General features: G+C 28.3%; 3 protein-coding genes across 3 annotated transcripts; 2 read left to right on the forward strand and 1 right to left on the reverse strand.

The window, feature by feature from the left end:
• Positions 1-1,889: 1,889 nt before the first annotated feature.
• On the forward strand, positions 1,890-4,244 carry MKS88_003024 (uncharacterized protein; the record flags this gene model as incomplete). Its single annotated transcript, XM_067216081.1, has 1 exon — positions 1,890-4,244. The coding sequence occupies one exon, from the start codon at positions 1,890-1,892 to the stop codon at positions 4,242-4,244; it is 2,355 nt and encodes a 784-aa protein (XP_067073596.1).
• A 1,462-nt stretch (positions 4,245-5,706) lies between these two features.
• On the forward strand, positions 5,707-6,762 carry MKS88_003025 (alpha/beta hydrolase; the record flags this gene model as incomplete). The annotated part of the gene is made up of 1 exon (XM_067216082.1): positions 5,707-6,762. The coding sequence occupies one exon, from the start codon at positions 5,707-5,709 to the stop codon at positions 6,760-6,762; it is 1,056 nt and encodes a 351-aa protein (XP_067073597.1).
• A 1,954-nt stretch (positions 6,763-8,716) lies between these two features.
• Positions 8,717-14,815, reverse strand: MKS88_003026 (AP2 domain transcription factor AP2-O; the record flags this gene model as incomplete). The annotated part of the gene is made up of 1 exon (XM_067216083.1): positions 8,717-14,815. One exon carries the CDS (start codon positions 14,813-14,815, stop codon positions 8,717-8,719), a length of 6,099 nt encoding a protein of 2,032 aa, XP_067073598.1.
• Between the last annotated feature and the right edge of the window lie 2,357 nt (positions 14,816-17,172).

Raw genomic sequence — 17,172 nt, forward strand, 5'->3', positions numbered from 1 at the left:
AATCCTCAATTGCTCAAGACTTTTTCTTAATTTTTTCTAAATTTTTCTTAATTTTTTCTAAATTTTTCTTAATTTTTTCTAAATTTTTCTTAATTTTTTCTAAATTTTTCTTAATTTTTTCTAAATTTTACTTAATTTTTTCTGAATTTTACTTAATTTTTTCTGAATTTTACTTAATTTTTTCTAAATTTTACTTAATTTTTTCTAAATTTTACTTAATTTTTTCTAAATTTTACTTAATTTCTTTTTTTTTTTTTTGAACTTTTTCGTACATTATTTTTATTACATTATATTTTATTTTATTTATATTTATTTTATTTATATTTATTTTATTTATATTTATTTTATTTATACTTATTTTATTTATACTTATTTTATTTATACTTATTTTATTTATACTTATTTTATTTATACTTATTTTATTTATACTTATTTTATTTATACTTATTTTATTTATACTTATTTTATTTTTTGCTTTTTTAGTGATGGCGCCAGTTTTTTCTTCATTAACTTTTATGTGGAGGCACGTATAAGGGCTTAATACTTTCCTCACTAACAATTTTATAAATTGACAATGATTACAGAACTGCTTGTTCCTTCCTTGTGTTTTAATTATGTTAATAAATATTTTAACAACCCACTAATTTTACTTAACATATCAACTGATTTTTTCATGTTTATCCTCTTTTTTTTCGATGTCTTTTTCAAGAACAAATGCAGAATTAAATATGAATATAATATTCTCTATATTTTCCTTTTTTTTTTTTTTTTTTTTTTTTTTGTTAAAACTTTAAATTTCCCGAATTTTTTAAACTTAATTTTTTTTTCAAACGTAATTTATAATTACGTCATTAAGGGAATACATATTGAATCCTTTTATTTTCAATTAGTTTTTATATATAAATATAAATTACATTATATATGTAACCTTTTTTTTTTTTTTTTTTTTTTTTTAATAACATTTTGTCTTAAGTGCATCATTTTTATTGTAGCACCTGGGAAAATGTTCACATATATATATTTTTTTTTTTCATTGCTTTTTTTGATGTAACATTTGTATATCACTTCTTTACAACTGTCTTATTGGTATATATATTTTTTTTTTTAATGTAATTATCCATTTACACTTCTTTGAGGAGAAAGCAGCGCAGCTCTTTTGTATAATTTATGTGACCTACATATATGTACAAGTGTGTATATATATGTACAAGTGTATATATATGTACAAGTGTGTATATATATGTACAAGTGTATATATATAAGTACAAGTGTATATATATATATAAGTACAAGTGTATATATACTACCTGTTTAATGTCATATTTTATCATGTGCACATTTATGGTTGCGAACTTTTTTTATGCACATTCCTGAAGTGACATTTTGTGTATGTATATTTATCAATTTCTTTGCCAACGAATTTGTTATTTTATTATTATTTTTTTTTTTTATATTAATATTATTTTTAATTATATTCATACATTTACATTCGATATTGTGAAAATGGAAATATTCAATCAAACATTTAATAATATAGTTTAGCATTTTAAACTATTTAAAACACACATCATATATGCAAAAATATATACATTTATGTCCATTGTATCAGAGCGTAATTAGCAAATAAATAACACAAAATTAAAAGGTGAGCGCAATTTAAACAGGTGTCGATCAAAGCGTAGTGTGGTTGATGGAAATGCAAAAGTAAAAAAAAAAAAAAAAAAAAAAAAAATATATATATATATATGTATATATATGTATATATGCATATATATGTATATATGTACATATATGTATATATGTGTATATATGTACATATATGTATATATGCGCACACATACATACTTACAAAGGGGGTAGAGGAAAATAAAGAGCCTTATTCCAACCAAATGGAGGGAGTTAATGAAAAAAATCACATAATAGACAAGAATAAAGTAGAGAGTGCGAACAAGTACATATATACAAAATTCCCGGCTTTTGATACGCACAAAAAAATAAAAGATTATAACAAAAAGATATCGGAGCTTGTTTTGGAGAATGGGAAATTAAAAAGATATATGAAAAATATAGAGAAGAGAATAATAGAAGAAAATGATAATTTTAATACAAATTTTAGCAATTATGAAATAGCTATATGTAAAGCCCTTCGTCTAGGATATTCATGTATATATTTATGTTGTGCATTAAGTAAAGTAATAAATAAAAGTAAAAAATTTGTGTTCACAGAATTACTTAGACGAAGGGATAAATTTAAGAACAATTTAATAAGGTCTTATATTCACAAAAACTCTTTTGATAAGTTATTTATAAATAGTTTGTTCATAAAAATAGATAATATATATGAAAAAAATAAAAATTTTTTTACGTCAACTGTGGTTGCACTGATAAAAAGGAAGATGAAATGTATTTTTAAAATGTTTATGAATAAAATTTTAGAATTAACAAATCAGGAGCAAATTTTTCCTAATAATAAATTAGTACAATATGTATGTCATATGAACTCTAATCAGTCAAATGTGAGCACAGTTGAAAAGAGGGATCTAACATTAGGTTTAGTAAAATTAATGGATATTTTAAGAATTCACGCATATGCAATTCTTAAATATAGTTTCACAAAGATTCAAAAAAAGGATGCAAACAATTTATTTGCAAAAGGAAGAAGTAGTAAAAGTTTTACATGTACGAGTGAACAGAGTAACAATTTAGTGATACTTGATAGGGACCGAATTAACGAAGAATGGAAAAAGGACAGAATGGAAAAGGAAAATGCAGTAGAGAAATTTAATGGGGGTAAAGCCAATTACTATAAGGAAAATGATGAATGTGATGAAAATAGTAAATATGCTGAAAAAGGAGTGGAAGAAAAAAACAAAGTAGTTAGCCATGTCAGCAGTATCTGTAATAGAGATACAAGAAGAATCTTTCCTAATAACAATAATCTTGAAAAAAAGGAAAAAGTAGAATTTGCACACGGGAAAAATCATTTATTATTGGATAAACAAAATGGGAGATACAACTTGCATGATGCATATTTTAACTTCGAGCAAGACAACCCAAGTGTGCGTAGTCACTTACCTCACCCGAAGGAAGTATACAATTATTTGTATTATAAAGAATTAAAAAAATTAAAAAAAAGTACTCCTGATAATTTCTTGAATAATGATGAAAGTACTGATTTTGAGGACTACTTACAATGTGTAGAAAAAAATGGTGAAGTGTGTTATTTGGACGATTCTTTAATGGAAAAATTTTTTTTTAAGAGGCAGTCTACAAGAAACACATCAGATGAAGACACATTAAATGGCAATATTGAAGATAATGGTATCGAAAGTTACAAATACAAAGAAAAAAATATAAATAAAAATAATTTGATATTTGATTATACAGAGACGAAGGAAAGCAAAAAGAATAATACTGAACTTTTCCTCAATAGAGTGTCATCATTTTCCAACTCGTATAAATTAAATTTTATAGACAAAAAGAATTTGCATGAAGATAATTTCATTAATCCTCCTTTGTTATATGAAAATAAAAAAATAGCTCAAAGGGAGAATCAATCGAATGAGGAAAAATTAAATGAAGGAAAAAAAAAAAAAAAAAAAATTAATTTTTATGAACAAATTGAGCTGAAATCAGAGTGTTCAGAAAATTTGATCAACATTCTGGATAATAGCAAAAAAGAGGGGTATCAAAAAGATGAAAATATCCTGAACAGTTCATTTAAAAAAAAGAATAATATGAAGTTAAGTGATGGATTGATGAGGGATAATATACACCTTGACAATATAATATCTTGCAAAGATAATTACGAAAAAAGGGTTGAACAAATATATGGAAAAGAAAATATGGGTGATGATTATTATAATTACAATTGCGATTACGAATATGATGTTGAAGATTATAAAAGTGATAATAGTATAAAAAGAAAAATTTCACTTCATGACTTTGAAGAAAAATTTAGGAGTATGATGTATCAGTTGAGCACAGATAATGAGGAAAATGAAGATACTGAAAGTAAGGAAAAAGAAAATTTGTACATTGACAGAATTCAGAATATGCAAAGAGGATTACACAAAATAAAAGAAAAAAATTTTTTATGTCTAGTAGGTGAAGGCCCACCAGATGTTTTGGAAATAAATTCCAATGGGAAATATAGTTTTATTGATGTGGATGAAAAAGAAGTAAAAGGGGTGGATTCAAATGGTAAGAATAATAGGATACTTTGCGCTATCAGGAAGTACTGACAAGTTCGCGGAGAATGCACATATATGTATATATATGTATATGGACAAAACATTTTTGCAGGTTATTTACAAAAACGTTGTTCTATTTTTCATTCAACCATATTACGTTCGTGAAATGTAGGATATATACCCCATGATATTACAAAGCAAATGCAATTTTTAGACAAATGAACGAAGTAAAAATGAGGAAAGAGGGGGGGGGGGGTAGAAATTTTTTTTTTAGCTTCACATTATATATATGTGTATACTCACATAATACACTTGATTGTGTGTGTACATTTTAATTTATGTTAATTCTAAGAAGTTTTTATTCATCTGTTTTTGTGAATAGACAAATTGATATCCCATAAGATGTTACTCATGTAATGTATATCCTTTTTAAAAATACTATTTTCCTTTTTGCACGTATTACTCGTTTATGAGTTTTGTTCTTTTTTTTTTTAAAATACCTATACGTTTTGTTATTCTGCTCATTTTATTTGGTCCTTTTACCGCGTAATATAGTTGTTATTTGGCGTGTTTATGTAGGGGTTATTGTGTGTGTAAATGTGTAACAGTTTGAATGGGCGCTCCTTCAAAATGCCCTTTTTTACAAAACTAAGTAAGCGATCCACCGCTTTGCAATTCTGTACCTGCAATAATAGCAATAATAATAGCAACAATAATAGCAATAATAATAGCAACAATAATAGCAATAATAATAGCAATAATAATAGCAACAATAATAGCAACAATAATAGCAATAATAATAGCAACAATAATAGCAATAATAATAGCAACAATAATAGCAATAATAATAGCAACAATAATAGCAACAATAATGATAATAAAAAAAAAAAAAAAAAAAAGCTGTAATTTTAATTATGATTGATGTAATTTATTTATAAAAAAAGTTTAGCTCTTTTAAAAAAAAAGATAATATTTACGAAAATTTCAAGGTGAGGAAGAGCGCATAAAAATGGTACCATAATTTGAGCATATGGATCTTAAAGGTGCAAAAAAAAAAAAAAAAAAAAAAAAAAATATTACCGTGTGTGAATAAAGAGTTTTTCAGGATGGGTATATGAGGCAATATGTGATAAAAGAGGAAAAAGAAAAACTCAATATAGAGCAAAAAAGGAAATATAACAATTTAAAGCAAAATAAAGCAAAATAAAGCAAAACAAAGCAAAACAAAGCAAAATAAAGCAAAATAATGCAAAATAAAGCAAAACAAAGCAAAATAAAGCAAAAACAAAGGGCAATAAAGCAATACATATCACAGTAAAGTTGTAACATGTAAATATTTCACAAATATTAAGCCAATTAAGTAAACAGTAAAGTAAAAGATGCCCCTTTTAACAGTTATAGTTTTCGTAATTTCTTCGCTTGTCAACGTGTGTAGCTGCTTTTTTTTTTTGAGGGAAAAAAAATAAGAGGAAGTCACTGCATAACAGCTAAGTCGAATAGTACAACGAGGTCAATGAGGAAATTGTTTTTTAATTTAAATAAAAGTGTAAAGGTAGTAAATAGCAATTTATATGACGAGTTAAGTAGTATTAATAAAGTTCAAAAGGAAAAATTGGAAAAGAGAGCATGTAGCGCATTTAGTAATAATAACACAGCAAGAGGAAATAAATTATTTTGCTCCTTTGCAATAAGTAGAGATGGAAAAGAGATTGATCATACAGTTGAGGGTATATCATTTACTATTCATGATAACAGTAGTATTTATAAAGAAGGGACAAGTCATGTGCCCATTGTGTTAATTCATGGGTGTTATGGAAGTAAGAAAAATTTCTTCTTTTTTAGTAAGATGCTAAAATCAAATAAAATAATAAGTTTAGATTTACGAAATCATGGTAATTCTAAACATACAGATACAATGAAATATGAGGATATGGAAATAGATATTCTAAATATTTTACAACGACTTAAAATAAGAAAATGTTGTTTAGTTGGTTTTAGTTTAGGTGGAAAATTATCTATGTATTGTGCTCTTAAGAATAGTACTTTATTTTCTCATTTAGTAATAATGGATATATTACCTTTTAATTATAACAATAGTAATAATATAATACAAGTAAAATTACCATATAATGTTACACAAATGACTACTATTCTGTATGATATAAAAATGAATAAAAAACCCAAAAATAAGAATGAATTTTTATATTATTTAAAAGAAATGGTACCAACTATTTCAGACACTTTCGCTCAATTTTTATGTATGTCATTAAGTGATAATAAAGACAAAAATAAATTAACATGGAAAATAAATGTACAAACTATATATAATGAATTATCACATCTTATGTCTTTCCCTCTTTGTTCAGATAAATATACATATACTAATCCTTGTAGTTTTATTATAGGAAAGAAATCAGACTTAGCTTTTACAATACCCCAATATGACCATATTATAAATTCTTTTTTCCCTTCTTCTCAGCATTTTATTTTAGAACATTCTTCACATACAGTATATATAGATGAAGCCCAGCAGTGTGCCGATATCATTAACAATACTTTATGCTTATAACTTTTAATCAATGCGCTAAGCGATGAATAAGGCGATGCATCAAGCGATGCTTCTTTTTTTCTTCTTTCCTGTTTTGAATATAAATGAGTGGTAGCTAACGCTTGAGAAATGAGGGTTTATTATGTAGAAGTTTTTTCGAGTTTAAACAATTTTGAGTTGTTTTGCATTTGATGTTGTGTCTATGTACTATGTGGTGATTTGCATACATACATAGATACATACATATATATATTATATATATATAATATATATATATATATTATATATATATATTATATGTGTATTTTTTTTTTTTTTTTTTCGAAGTTAACACAATAGGCTATGTGTCTACCTTTGTCATTGTCGAGTCTATGTCTATCTATGTAGGTATGCATACTTAACTGTTGATCTATATTAAACAGATTCGTGCTTATTAATATGCGCACCATCCAATATATGCCTTTTTTTTTAACCCCCCCTTGCGGTATTACCATTGCTTTCCTTACGACGCACTATAAGTTGGCTCAAGGATTAATATGGTCATACAAATGTTATGTGTATTTACATATATATCTGTATTTACATACATATCTGTATTTACATACATATCTGTATTTACATACATATGTGTGGGTAGTGCCCTTATTATGTCCTCTAAATACGCTAAAAGGAAAAAGAAAAAGAAAATGGTCCCCGAAGACATGAACGAACGAACCATAGAAGAGTTAGCTTTTTCTTAGTTCGTACTTGGAACATTTTTGCCTTAAACAGAAGGTGTACATATATATAGCATATGTTTATGCGTGCGCGTATGTGTATGTATATATATGTATATTTGTACTTGTATGTGCATATGTATGTGTATGTATATGTGCATGCATGCATGCATCTATCCATGCCCACCCCATGAAACGTACAGATAAAAAAGGCGTACGATTCACCTGAGATGCGTAGGCCGAATGAAGCAAAAAATGTAGACTAATTCGGAGTAATGTTTTGAACAGTTTTTATGATTATTTCTGCTTTTGTGTTTATATAGTTAAAGAAAAGGAATAAAAAAAAAAAAAAAATAATAAATGCCAAATAACAAAATGTACGTGAAAACAATATAAATAGATAAAATATATAGAGATATTGCATGGAAACATATATGCATATGTATATTTTTGTGCATATACATATGTGTATATGCTCGTAACGAATTAGAGGAATTCATTGAACAATAAACAAGTGTATATATATATATATATATATATATATATGTATACTTATTTATATATATATACAATATAACAAACATTCACAATGGCATAGGATAAAAAAGTGAAAAATTTCTGACTGTGCATAAAATATTAAAATTTTACTTAATATTTTATGCACTGTTAGTTACAAATGAATTATAAATTAATTATGGGTTAATTATAAATTAATTATTCGTTAATTATTACTGAACTGTATGTGATTTTTTTTTTTTTTTTTTTTTTCTGATTAAACGTTTTTGCATTTAAAAATAAAATAAATTGAAATAACTAATTTCTTTTAGTTTTTATATTTGAACATTGCATGAATAATGCTGATGAGACAGGACAATATATATCAGCTCTGATATACAGCTGATCAGGATGTTTTCATTTTGTGCATATAATTTTTTATGATTTCTGTTTGTGCAACTTCTAATGAGTGTAAATTTGTGTGTACGTTGGTAAATCTGTAATATTGTGTGTGACAGGGGAAACCGTTTAACATCTAGCTGAATGATGACTTGTTCGTGTGTGTTGTCTATTTGTGTGCATAAACACTTCGTTGCATTTACACGCAACGTGGAGTATATGTGCATGTGTGCGTATTAAATATTAGAGTAACATATGCCTCAAATATGAACGGCCGTACATATATTAGCACAATAAGTGCCTCAAAGTAGGTGAGGGTATATACATACATTAATGCACTAATGAGAAAGCGTCTGCATATGCCTCTACACATTTCTCAAAGGGATGTTACTGTTGTTACAGTTAACGTTGTTGTTACTGCTCAGGTTATTCTTACCGCTTAAATTACCGCTTAAATTGCCGCTTAATTCTCCGTTTAAATTTTCGCTTAAATTGCCGCTAAAATTTTCGCTTAAATTGGCGCTAAAATTGTTTGCGCTTAAGTTACTGTTGAAGTTACCAGTAAAATTTCCCCTATTGTTACTGCTGTTGTTGGTATTATTATGATTATCATTCACTGTAGACGTGTTAAAGGGTAAGTTGTTTTCATCGGCCGGAATATTCGTCTTCGCTTTTCTTGTGTTTTTTCCAAAGATGGTTTGTCCCTTTACTTTTGATAAGCGAACTTTAATTGCCCAAAATTTAGATTTATAAAAACCATGTGTTTTCGCTGAAAATGATTTATAATATCTTTTTCCATTGTCATACCAGGAGGCAATCCAACTTCTCTTATCCCAATATACACCTGCTACATCACATTTGAGGTCTTCTGGATTTTCTAAATTTGGTCCTTCCTTATCAGACAATTCAAGTAGGTATTCAAATTCACTTTCATTTTTTATTATTTTATTATTATTTCTATTTAATGTGCTATTTTTTTTGTTTATTTTTTTTTCTGTGCTCTTAACGTATGTTGAGCTTTTTTTGCCTTGTTTTTTTTTCTTCGTCCCTAGATTTGCATTCGAAAAATTGCCATGCATGTCTTGTCCATTGGTGTAGTTCAACAAGCTATTATTGCTTCCATTATTGCTTCCATTATTGCTGTCGTTATTGCTTCCATTATTGCTTCCATTATTGCTTCCATTATTGCTTCCATTATTGCTTCCATTATTGCTTCCATTATTGCTTCCATTATTGCTTCCATTATTGCTGTCGTTATTGTCATTGCTTCCAATGTTGTTACTTCTAACACGATTACCATTATTGTTATTACCTTTTCCATTGTATCTTCCGCTATTCTTACCAATACTCTTGCTGATTGTCTTTCCGGTTCCGGTACTTCCAATTGGAATGTTCATACCTTCGTTTTTTATGGGATGGACTAAATTACAGTTCACAGACGAGCTGTTATTGTTAAGAGATAATATGTTGTTAGTGCTGGTTGACATAAGGCCATAATGATTTGGATGAAAATAGAGTTGATTCTTGAACTTATTGCTGGCATTACTACTACTGTTGTTATGAGTGTAATTACCACTGCCGTTGTGATGACTGCTGCTATTCTTATTACTACCATATATATGCAAGAGATCTAAAGCGTCTTTCGAAATTATGTTGTTCATGCTACTGCTACTACTACTATTACTACTACCATCTATGTGCATCCTGGAACAACTGTCCTTTTCATAATTCATAATACTTCCCTCTTCTTGCAAATAATTTGTTGAATTTGTATGATTATAAATTATACTGTCATCATTAGAGATGTAATCACTAGGCGTTGTTGTATTGAGAATTATTATTCCTTTTTCGTTTTTGCTTCTAGGTCGTTTTATACATTTATCACAATTAAAATAATCGTCATCATCTAACATATTTTTAGAATAGTTATCGTTCAAACTATGATTTTTCATAGCGTTCATATGATTCATATGTTTACAATTACTTTTACAATGTAAAGACATGTTTCTTTCCATGGTATCCATTACATAGTTATTTAATTTTTTTATTTTTTCTTCATTCTGACTAGTAATATTTGAATTAAAATATTTATCACAGCTACTGTTTTCACTCCCTTTCTTGTTATTATTACTTGGATGAATATTGTATACATTTTTTGGACCACTTGGATTTATGACTACTGTTTTGTTTTTTTCATTATTATTATTATTATAATATAACCTTACATCGTCATATTTTTGAAAATTGCACTTTACCTCATTAGTATTTGTATGTCCATTATTCATCCACAAATTCATTGCATGAGGGAAATCGTTACTTAGTTTACAACACAAATCATCTAGCTTTACACATACTGTATATATAGTATCAAACCATTGCATGTACTTATCATTTGTATAACATATACTATTATAATTCGGAATGTCCTTTACGTTATTTAGTTCCTCTATGTTGTTCACCTCATCAGTGTACGCATTGTTCAGTTCCTCTATGTTATTCAGTTCCTCTATGTTATTCAGTTCCTCTATGTTATTCAGTTCCTCTATGTTATTCAGCTCCTCTATGTTCTTCAGTTCTTCTATGTTCTTCAGTTCTTCTATGTTCTTCAGTTCCTCTATGTTATTCAGCTCCTCTATGTTATTCAGTTCTTCTATGTTCTTCAGTTCGGTTATATTGTTCAGTTCGCTACCGTAAGTATCATTCAGTTCAGTCATATCGTTCACCCCTTCGTCGTTCATGTTCAGTCGGACGTTTGCACTGTTTCCACTATTCGCACTGTTCTCACCACTGCTCATCTGTTGCATATCCGCATTTACAAGTAAATTCTGCCTGTTCATGTTTCTCATTACATTTTGGGAGTTCACGGTACTCCTTAGGTTTCCTTTGATCCTAGCATCTATTAAATTATGACCATTCATACTGCTAGCCAAATTGTCATCATTTAAACTGCTATCCAAATTATCATCGTTTAGACTGCTAGCCAAATTGTTATCATTCGTACCGCTAGACAAATTATGACAACACATCATGTGTTGATTTTCCCTATCGTCGAATGTTATTTCTTTACTACCATCATCCATAACACGAATAATATTCTCTTCATCTATTTTATTTATTAACATATCCTTATTCAACATATCAACATTCTCTTTGTATATGCCACTGATAATTGTATCTTCACTTAAATTCTTCATAATTATTTCTTTACTCAATTTACTCATATTATTCATTAACTTCTCTTCTGTCATATCATGCATTACCGTTTCTTCACTCTGTTTTCTTTCCATAAAATCTCTATTCATCAAATCAGAACAACTAACGCTATGTGGGTCAGCCATTACAGTGTCGGCAATTATGGTATCCCCATTTATGGTATCTCCATTTGTGGTATCTCCAATTACTATCTCATCGCTTACTTCCTTTCTTAGGACTCCTTTGCTTATATACACTTCATGCCCGTTGTTCATAAGGCTGTTATCGTTCATGTAATAATCACATTGATCCTTATTGTCACACTGCGGGTTAATGGCGTGGCCGGCAGTAACTACGCAGTTGGACGGATTTACACAGTTGGGCAAATTGTTATTATCCAGATCACTCTCCCCCTGCACATTTTTCGGGTTGCTTTGTTCATTAACAAAGTTTGGATCATTTTCAAAAGATTCATTTAAGCATAGTGAGATGAGATTGTTCTTCTCCTCTGTGCCTTTATAACGTGCATTCAGACTAAACATTTCTTCGTTATCGTTGATGTGTGCGAGTTCGTTAAAAATTTTCTGCGGGCTTCTAAACATATTGGTCGTATTGGCAGTGTGAGCAGTGTTAGAAGTATTGGCTGTGTTAGAAGTATTGGCTGTGTTAGAAGTATTGGCTGTGTTAGAAGTATTGGCTGTGTTAGAAGTATTGGCTGTGTTAGAAGTATTGGCTGTGTTAGAAGTATTGGCTGTGTTAGAAATAGTGGCCGTGTTAGAAGTATTGGCCGTGTTAGAAGTATTGGCCGTGTTAGAAGTAGTGGCCGTGTTAGAAGTAGTGGCCGTGTTAGAAGTAGTGGCCGTGTTAGAAGTGGTGGCCGTGTTAGAAGTGGTGGCCGTGTTAGAAGTGGTGGCCGTGTTAGAAGTAGTGGTCGTGTTAGCGATATTATTACTACTGCTTCTAACACTACTTGAGAACGTTTCACCCACGTTTATGTTACTGTGAGTGTAAGAGTTTAAATCTTTCTGAGAGCTATTCACCTGCTTCTTATTCAGTATGTCACTATAATTCAAGTTATACACAAGCGTTTCAAAATTAGTGGAACAATTACTTTTATAAAAAATATCTCCGTTTTCATAAACTTTTTTTTCATTTTTAAAATTTTTTTTTTCATTATTTTCCGTATCAGAATATTCGTGGTTGTTATGTAAAATTAACGTAGTACATTCGTCAATCGCATTTTCAAAAATAATTTTAGGTCCTTGATCCTTTTCTAGATTCATGTTTTCTTTTTTCAAAAAAACAATAGTATTTCTAGAATCTTGGAAGTGCTCATTCTGACCATCATTTGTGTCTTCGTTTGGATCGTTAAAAGTGGTACATGCACCAGAATCAGAAATAGTAGCAAATACGTCGTTACTTGTCCCTTCTACTAATGTGTTTTCTTTATTATTCATTTCTGAATTGTGCACATGTGCATTTGTGCATAATACATTATATGAATGGATATCATTTGTATTTTTTTTATTATTTCTTGCCAATATGCTCACATGACTCTGTATGGCTACATTTTTGTTATCAGGTAGGATCTTATTATTCTTTAGTTCATAACTATTATTTAAAATGATATTATTATTACTACTGCTACTGATACTAGTACTATTACTCTTATTACTATTACCATTACCACTACTATTATTATTATAATTACTACTATTGCTATTATTATTATCACTACTATTATTAATATTATCACTACTATTGCTATTATTATTACTACTATTGCTATTATTATTACTACCATTGCTATTATTATTACTACTATTGCTATTATTATTACTACTATTGCTATTATTATTACTACTATTGCTATTATTATTACTACTACTATTATTATTATTATTTCCATTATGAACAGAAATGCACTTTTTTTTCCTATCTAAGAAATTCATTTTTTCCTGAGTATTTTCCCTCTTCTTAGGTGTACTTGAAGGGACAACACTCTTTGTTAGCATTATATCTTTATTTGTACTACCACAAGTACTATGAATGATACTATTATTTTTACTGTAATTATTACTATCTTCACTACTACTATTTAAGTTTAAGCAATATATTCCTCCTTCTTCATCAATAGGTGGTGGTATTATATCATTCGGTGTGGTAAACTTATCATCAGAGTCATCTGGAAAAAAAGTACAGCATTCCTCCCTAGTTCCTATTACTGCTTCACCAATATTTATACTCAAACTCGGTTCTACTTCTACTTCTACAGAAGTTTCCCTGTGTTTATTATTAACACAAGGAGGACCCTGTTCTTTATATATTGTATCATCCTCTGTGTAATCATTTTTGCATGTGTTATGTATGTCATCATTTGGTAATTCATATGTACCGTACAGGATATTTGCGTTTTGTTTTCCACATGTATCATACACCATATTTTCATTTTGTTTATTTTTTAAAACAGGTACAGTATTATTATCATTATTGCTCCTATTCTGATAATCTTCACTTTTAGTAGACACTTCTATATTAGCAAATTCATGTACTCTCTCCTGATTTATTTCTTCCACTCTTGCATTCTTAAAAAGTGTGTAATTGTTTACATCAATAGGATTGACACTTACTGAAATACTGTGCTGCAAATTAACTGCATCTGTTTTAAACATATCAAATCTGTCTTGGTGTTCTAACTTTAATAAATTGCTTTTTTTTTCATAATTCGTTGAAACATCCCTGCCGCGTTCGCTTCCAAATTCGCTTCCAAATTCGCTTCCATATTCGCTCCCATTTCTGTTATTTATGCCAACACTCTGCGGGCAGCCACTTCTATCCTTTGTATCATCTACACAATTCGAACCAGTTGGGCTGGTATTATTCTTGTCATTGTTATCACAATTGACGTAATAGGCACGTTCAATTATAGCATTGTACTCATCATTTACATCCTTACTACTTTCACAATATGGTTCTATTAAAGACTCTTCCTTATTTTTAAGAAAGCCTTCACTATCACATGTACAATCTACAGCATTGTGACTACATGAAGTGTTATCATTACTGCTTAAAATATTTTCTTCATTCCCATTTTTCATAGTTATATCTTTCTTTTCATTACTATTATTACATGAATGGAAAAACTCATTCATTTTACTTTCATTTTCATTTTCATTAGTAGTAAAATTTTTATCTTGTAATATTCCATGGGAAGTTAACTCATACTTATCAGTATGATCAACAATTTTCTTTTCTATCTCATCCAACGCCATTTGTGTTATATGTTCTTCTCTTTCTTTTTCATTTATATTAATTACATTAAATGACTTACTCATTTGATGTATCTTACTTGTTACCCTGGAGCAGTCCTAAGCTTTTTCACTTCTACTCTTACTACTGCTGATATTGATACTACAACTATTGTTGTACAACAACTGTTACTACTACTACTACCACTACCACTACTACTACCACTACCACTACTACTACCACTACTACTACTACTACTACTACTACTACTACTACTACTACTACTACTACTACTACTACTACTACTACTACTACTACTACTACTACTACTACTACTACTACTACTACTACTACTACTACTACTACTTCTTACTATAACAGTGCATTAGTTATACATTTCAACTTGTTTAAGCGCATTTGCTTTATTTGCAGAATTCGCTTTGTCAATTTTTTCCACAATATTTTCTTGTCTTCTTTTTATGCTATCCTCTTAATTGCTTGTACTTCTCATTACTACCGTTCAAATTGTTACTGGGGGCCGTATATGTATGCACACGCAAATGTGTGTATGTATGTGTACACGCAAGTATATATGTATGTATATGTGTATATGCACGCGTATTTGTATGTATATGTGTAATTGCGTAATGAGCTTGTGTGTACATATATATATTTAAAGAAAAAAAAAAAAAAAAAAAAAAAAAAAAAAAAAAAGGGCTTACGGAGTAAGGCTTGTGTGGTTTGATGCGTAAATTACCACAAATATATTAGTAGTGTGTGTGCTCTGAAAATAATTTTTTTTTTTTTTTTATTTATTTGCTGAAGTAGGCGCGTTTATTTTGTACATGTGCATATGCGAATGGTCAGATAGATGAATATAACGCACAAAAATAATTATAATAAACAATAAAAAAAAAATAAAAGAAATGTGAAATTAGACTGTAGCACATTTCAATTTTTGCCTTTTTATACATATACACGTTTAGTATTTAGCCCTTAATAATTTTTTATTATACTTTTTACGGCTTGAATGAAAATATGTTGAAGTGTAAAACATAGGGCACACACGTGTACTCATGTGTATGTATGTGCTCGTATGCATACGTATATGTGCGTTCATGTATGTATGTATGCATAAATATATATGTATAAATATGTACATATAAATGTTGTTAAAAATTTAAATATAAATGAATTATCAAAAAAAAAAAAAAAAAATATACATATACGCATGTAAATACATACATACATATATGTTTACACTTGTATATATAAATTATATATGTATATATATATATTATTTGTAAACCTACACACTTGCGCATGTACATACGAGTATGCACATGTTGAGGTGCTTAATTCGAACGTCATTCAGTATTTTATTTTTTTGTTTCATCCCTATTTCTTTTAATTTCTTTTAATTTCTTTTAATTTCTTCTTATTTCTTCTCATTTCTTCTCATTTCTTCTCATTTCTTCTCATTTCTTCTTATTTCTGTTTTGTTTATTCCTTTTTTTTTTTTTTTTTTTTTTTTTTATTGTAAATATGATTAACTTTACAAAATTAATTTAATTGAACGTAAAAAAAAGTAAAAGACTCTCTGTTGCTCTATATTTTTTACTTTCTACATATACTACCAACTTCTCTACACATAATTTATGTGTTACTGTATTTTAAATATTTTTATTTTTTCAAAGAATTTCTGTAGTTATACATAAAATGAAATAAATCGTTAATAATTGTACTATGCTTCAATTTAATTACATCCATAAAACTGTGGAAGTTATTGTAAATACGTACAAATATATTTTAATGTGTACACCTATGTACATGCGTACATATATATATATAAATACATTAAGAAATTTGAAAAAATCCAATTACACATTCCTAATTTTCTTAAAGGTAATACTGTTTTCACGAATGAAAATATACGTTTAGAATTTTCCTTTAATGCCGGCTTTTTAATTAAAACAAATTAGAGTTAAAAAATGGTGCGAAAAGAAATAATATAAATAAACGAACACGAAACGAATAAGGAAATGAATAAATAACAAAATAACTAATTAACAAAATGCCGAAATAACAAATGACAAAATAACAAATGCCGAAATAACAAATGCCGAAATAACAAATGTCGAAATAACAAATGCCGAAATAACAAATGTCGAAATAACAAAATAACAAATGTCGAAATAACAAAATAACAAATAACGAAATAACAAATGACGAATTAACAACTGACTACTTAACAACTAATTAACAAACTTACTAATTAACAAAACGACGAATGAACGCATTAACAAATTAACGAATGAACAAATTGACGAATGAACAAATTAACGAATGAACAAATTGACGAATGAACAAATTAACGAAT

This window comes from Plasmodium brasilianum, chromosome 9 (genome assembly GCF_023973825.1).
Source record: "Plasmodium brasilianum strain Bolivian I chromosome 9, whole genome shotgun sequence".
In the NCBI taxonomy this organism is placed as follows: domain Eukaryota; phylum Apicomplexa; class Aconoidasida; order Haemosporida; family Plasmodiidae; genus Plasmodium; species Plasmodium brasilianum.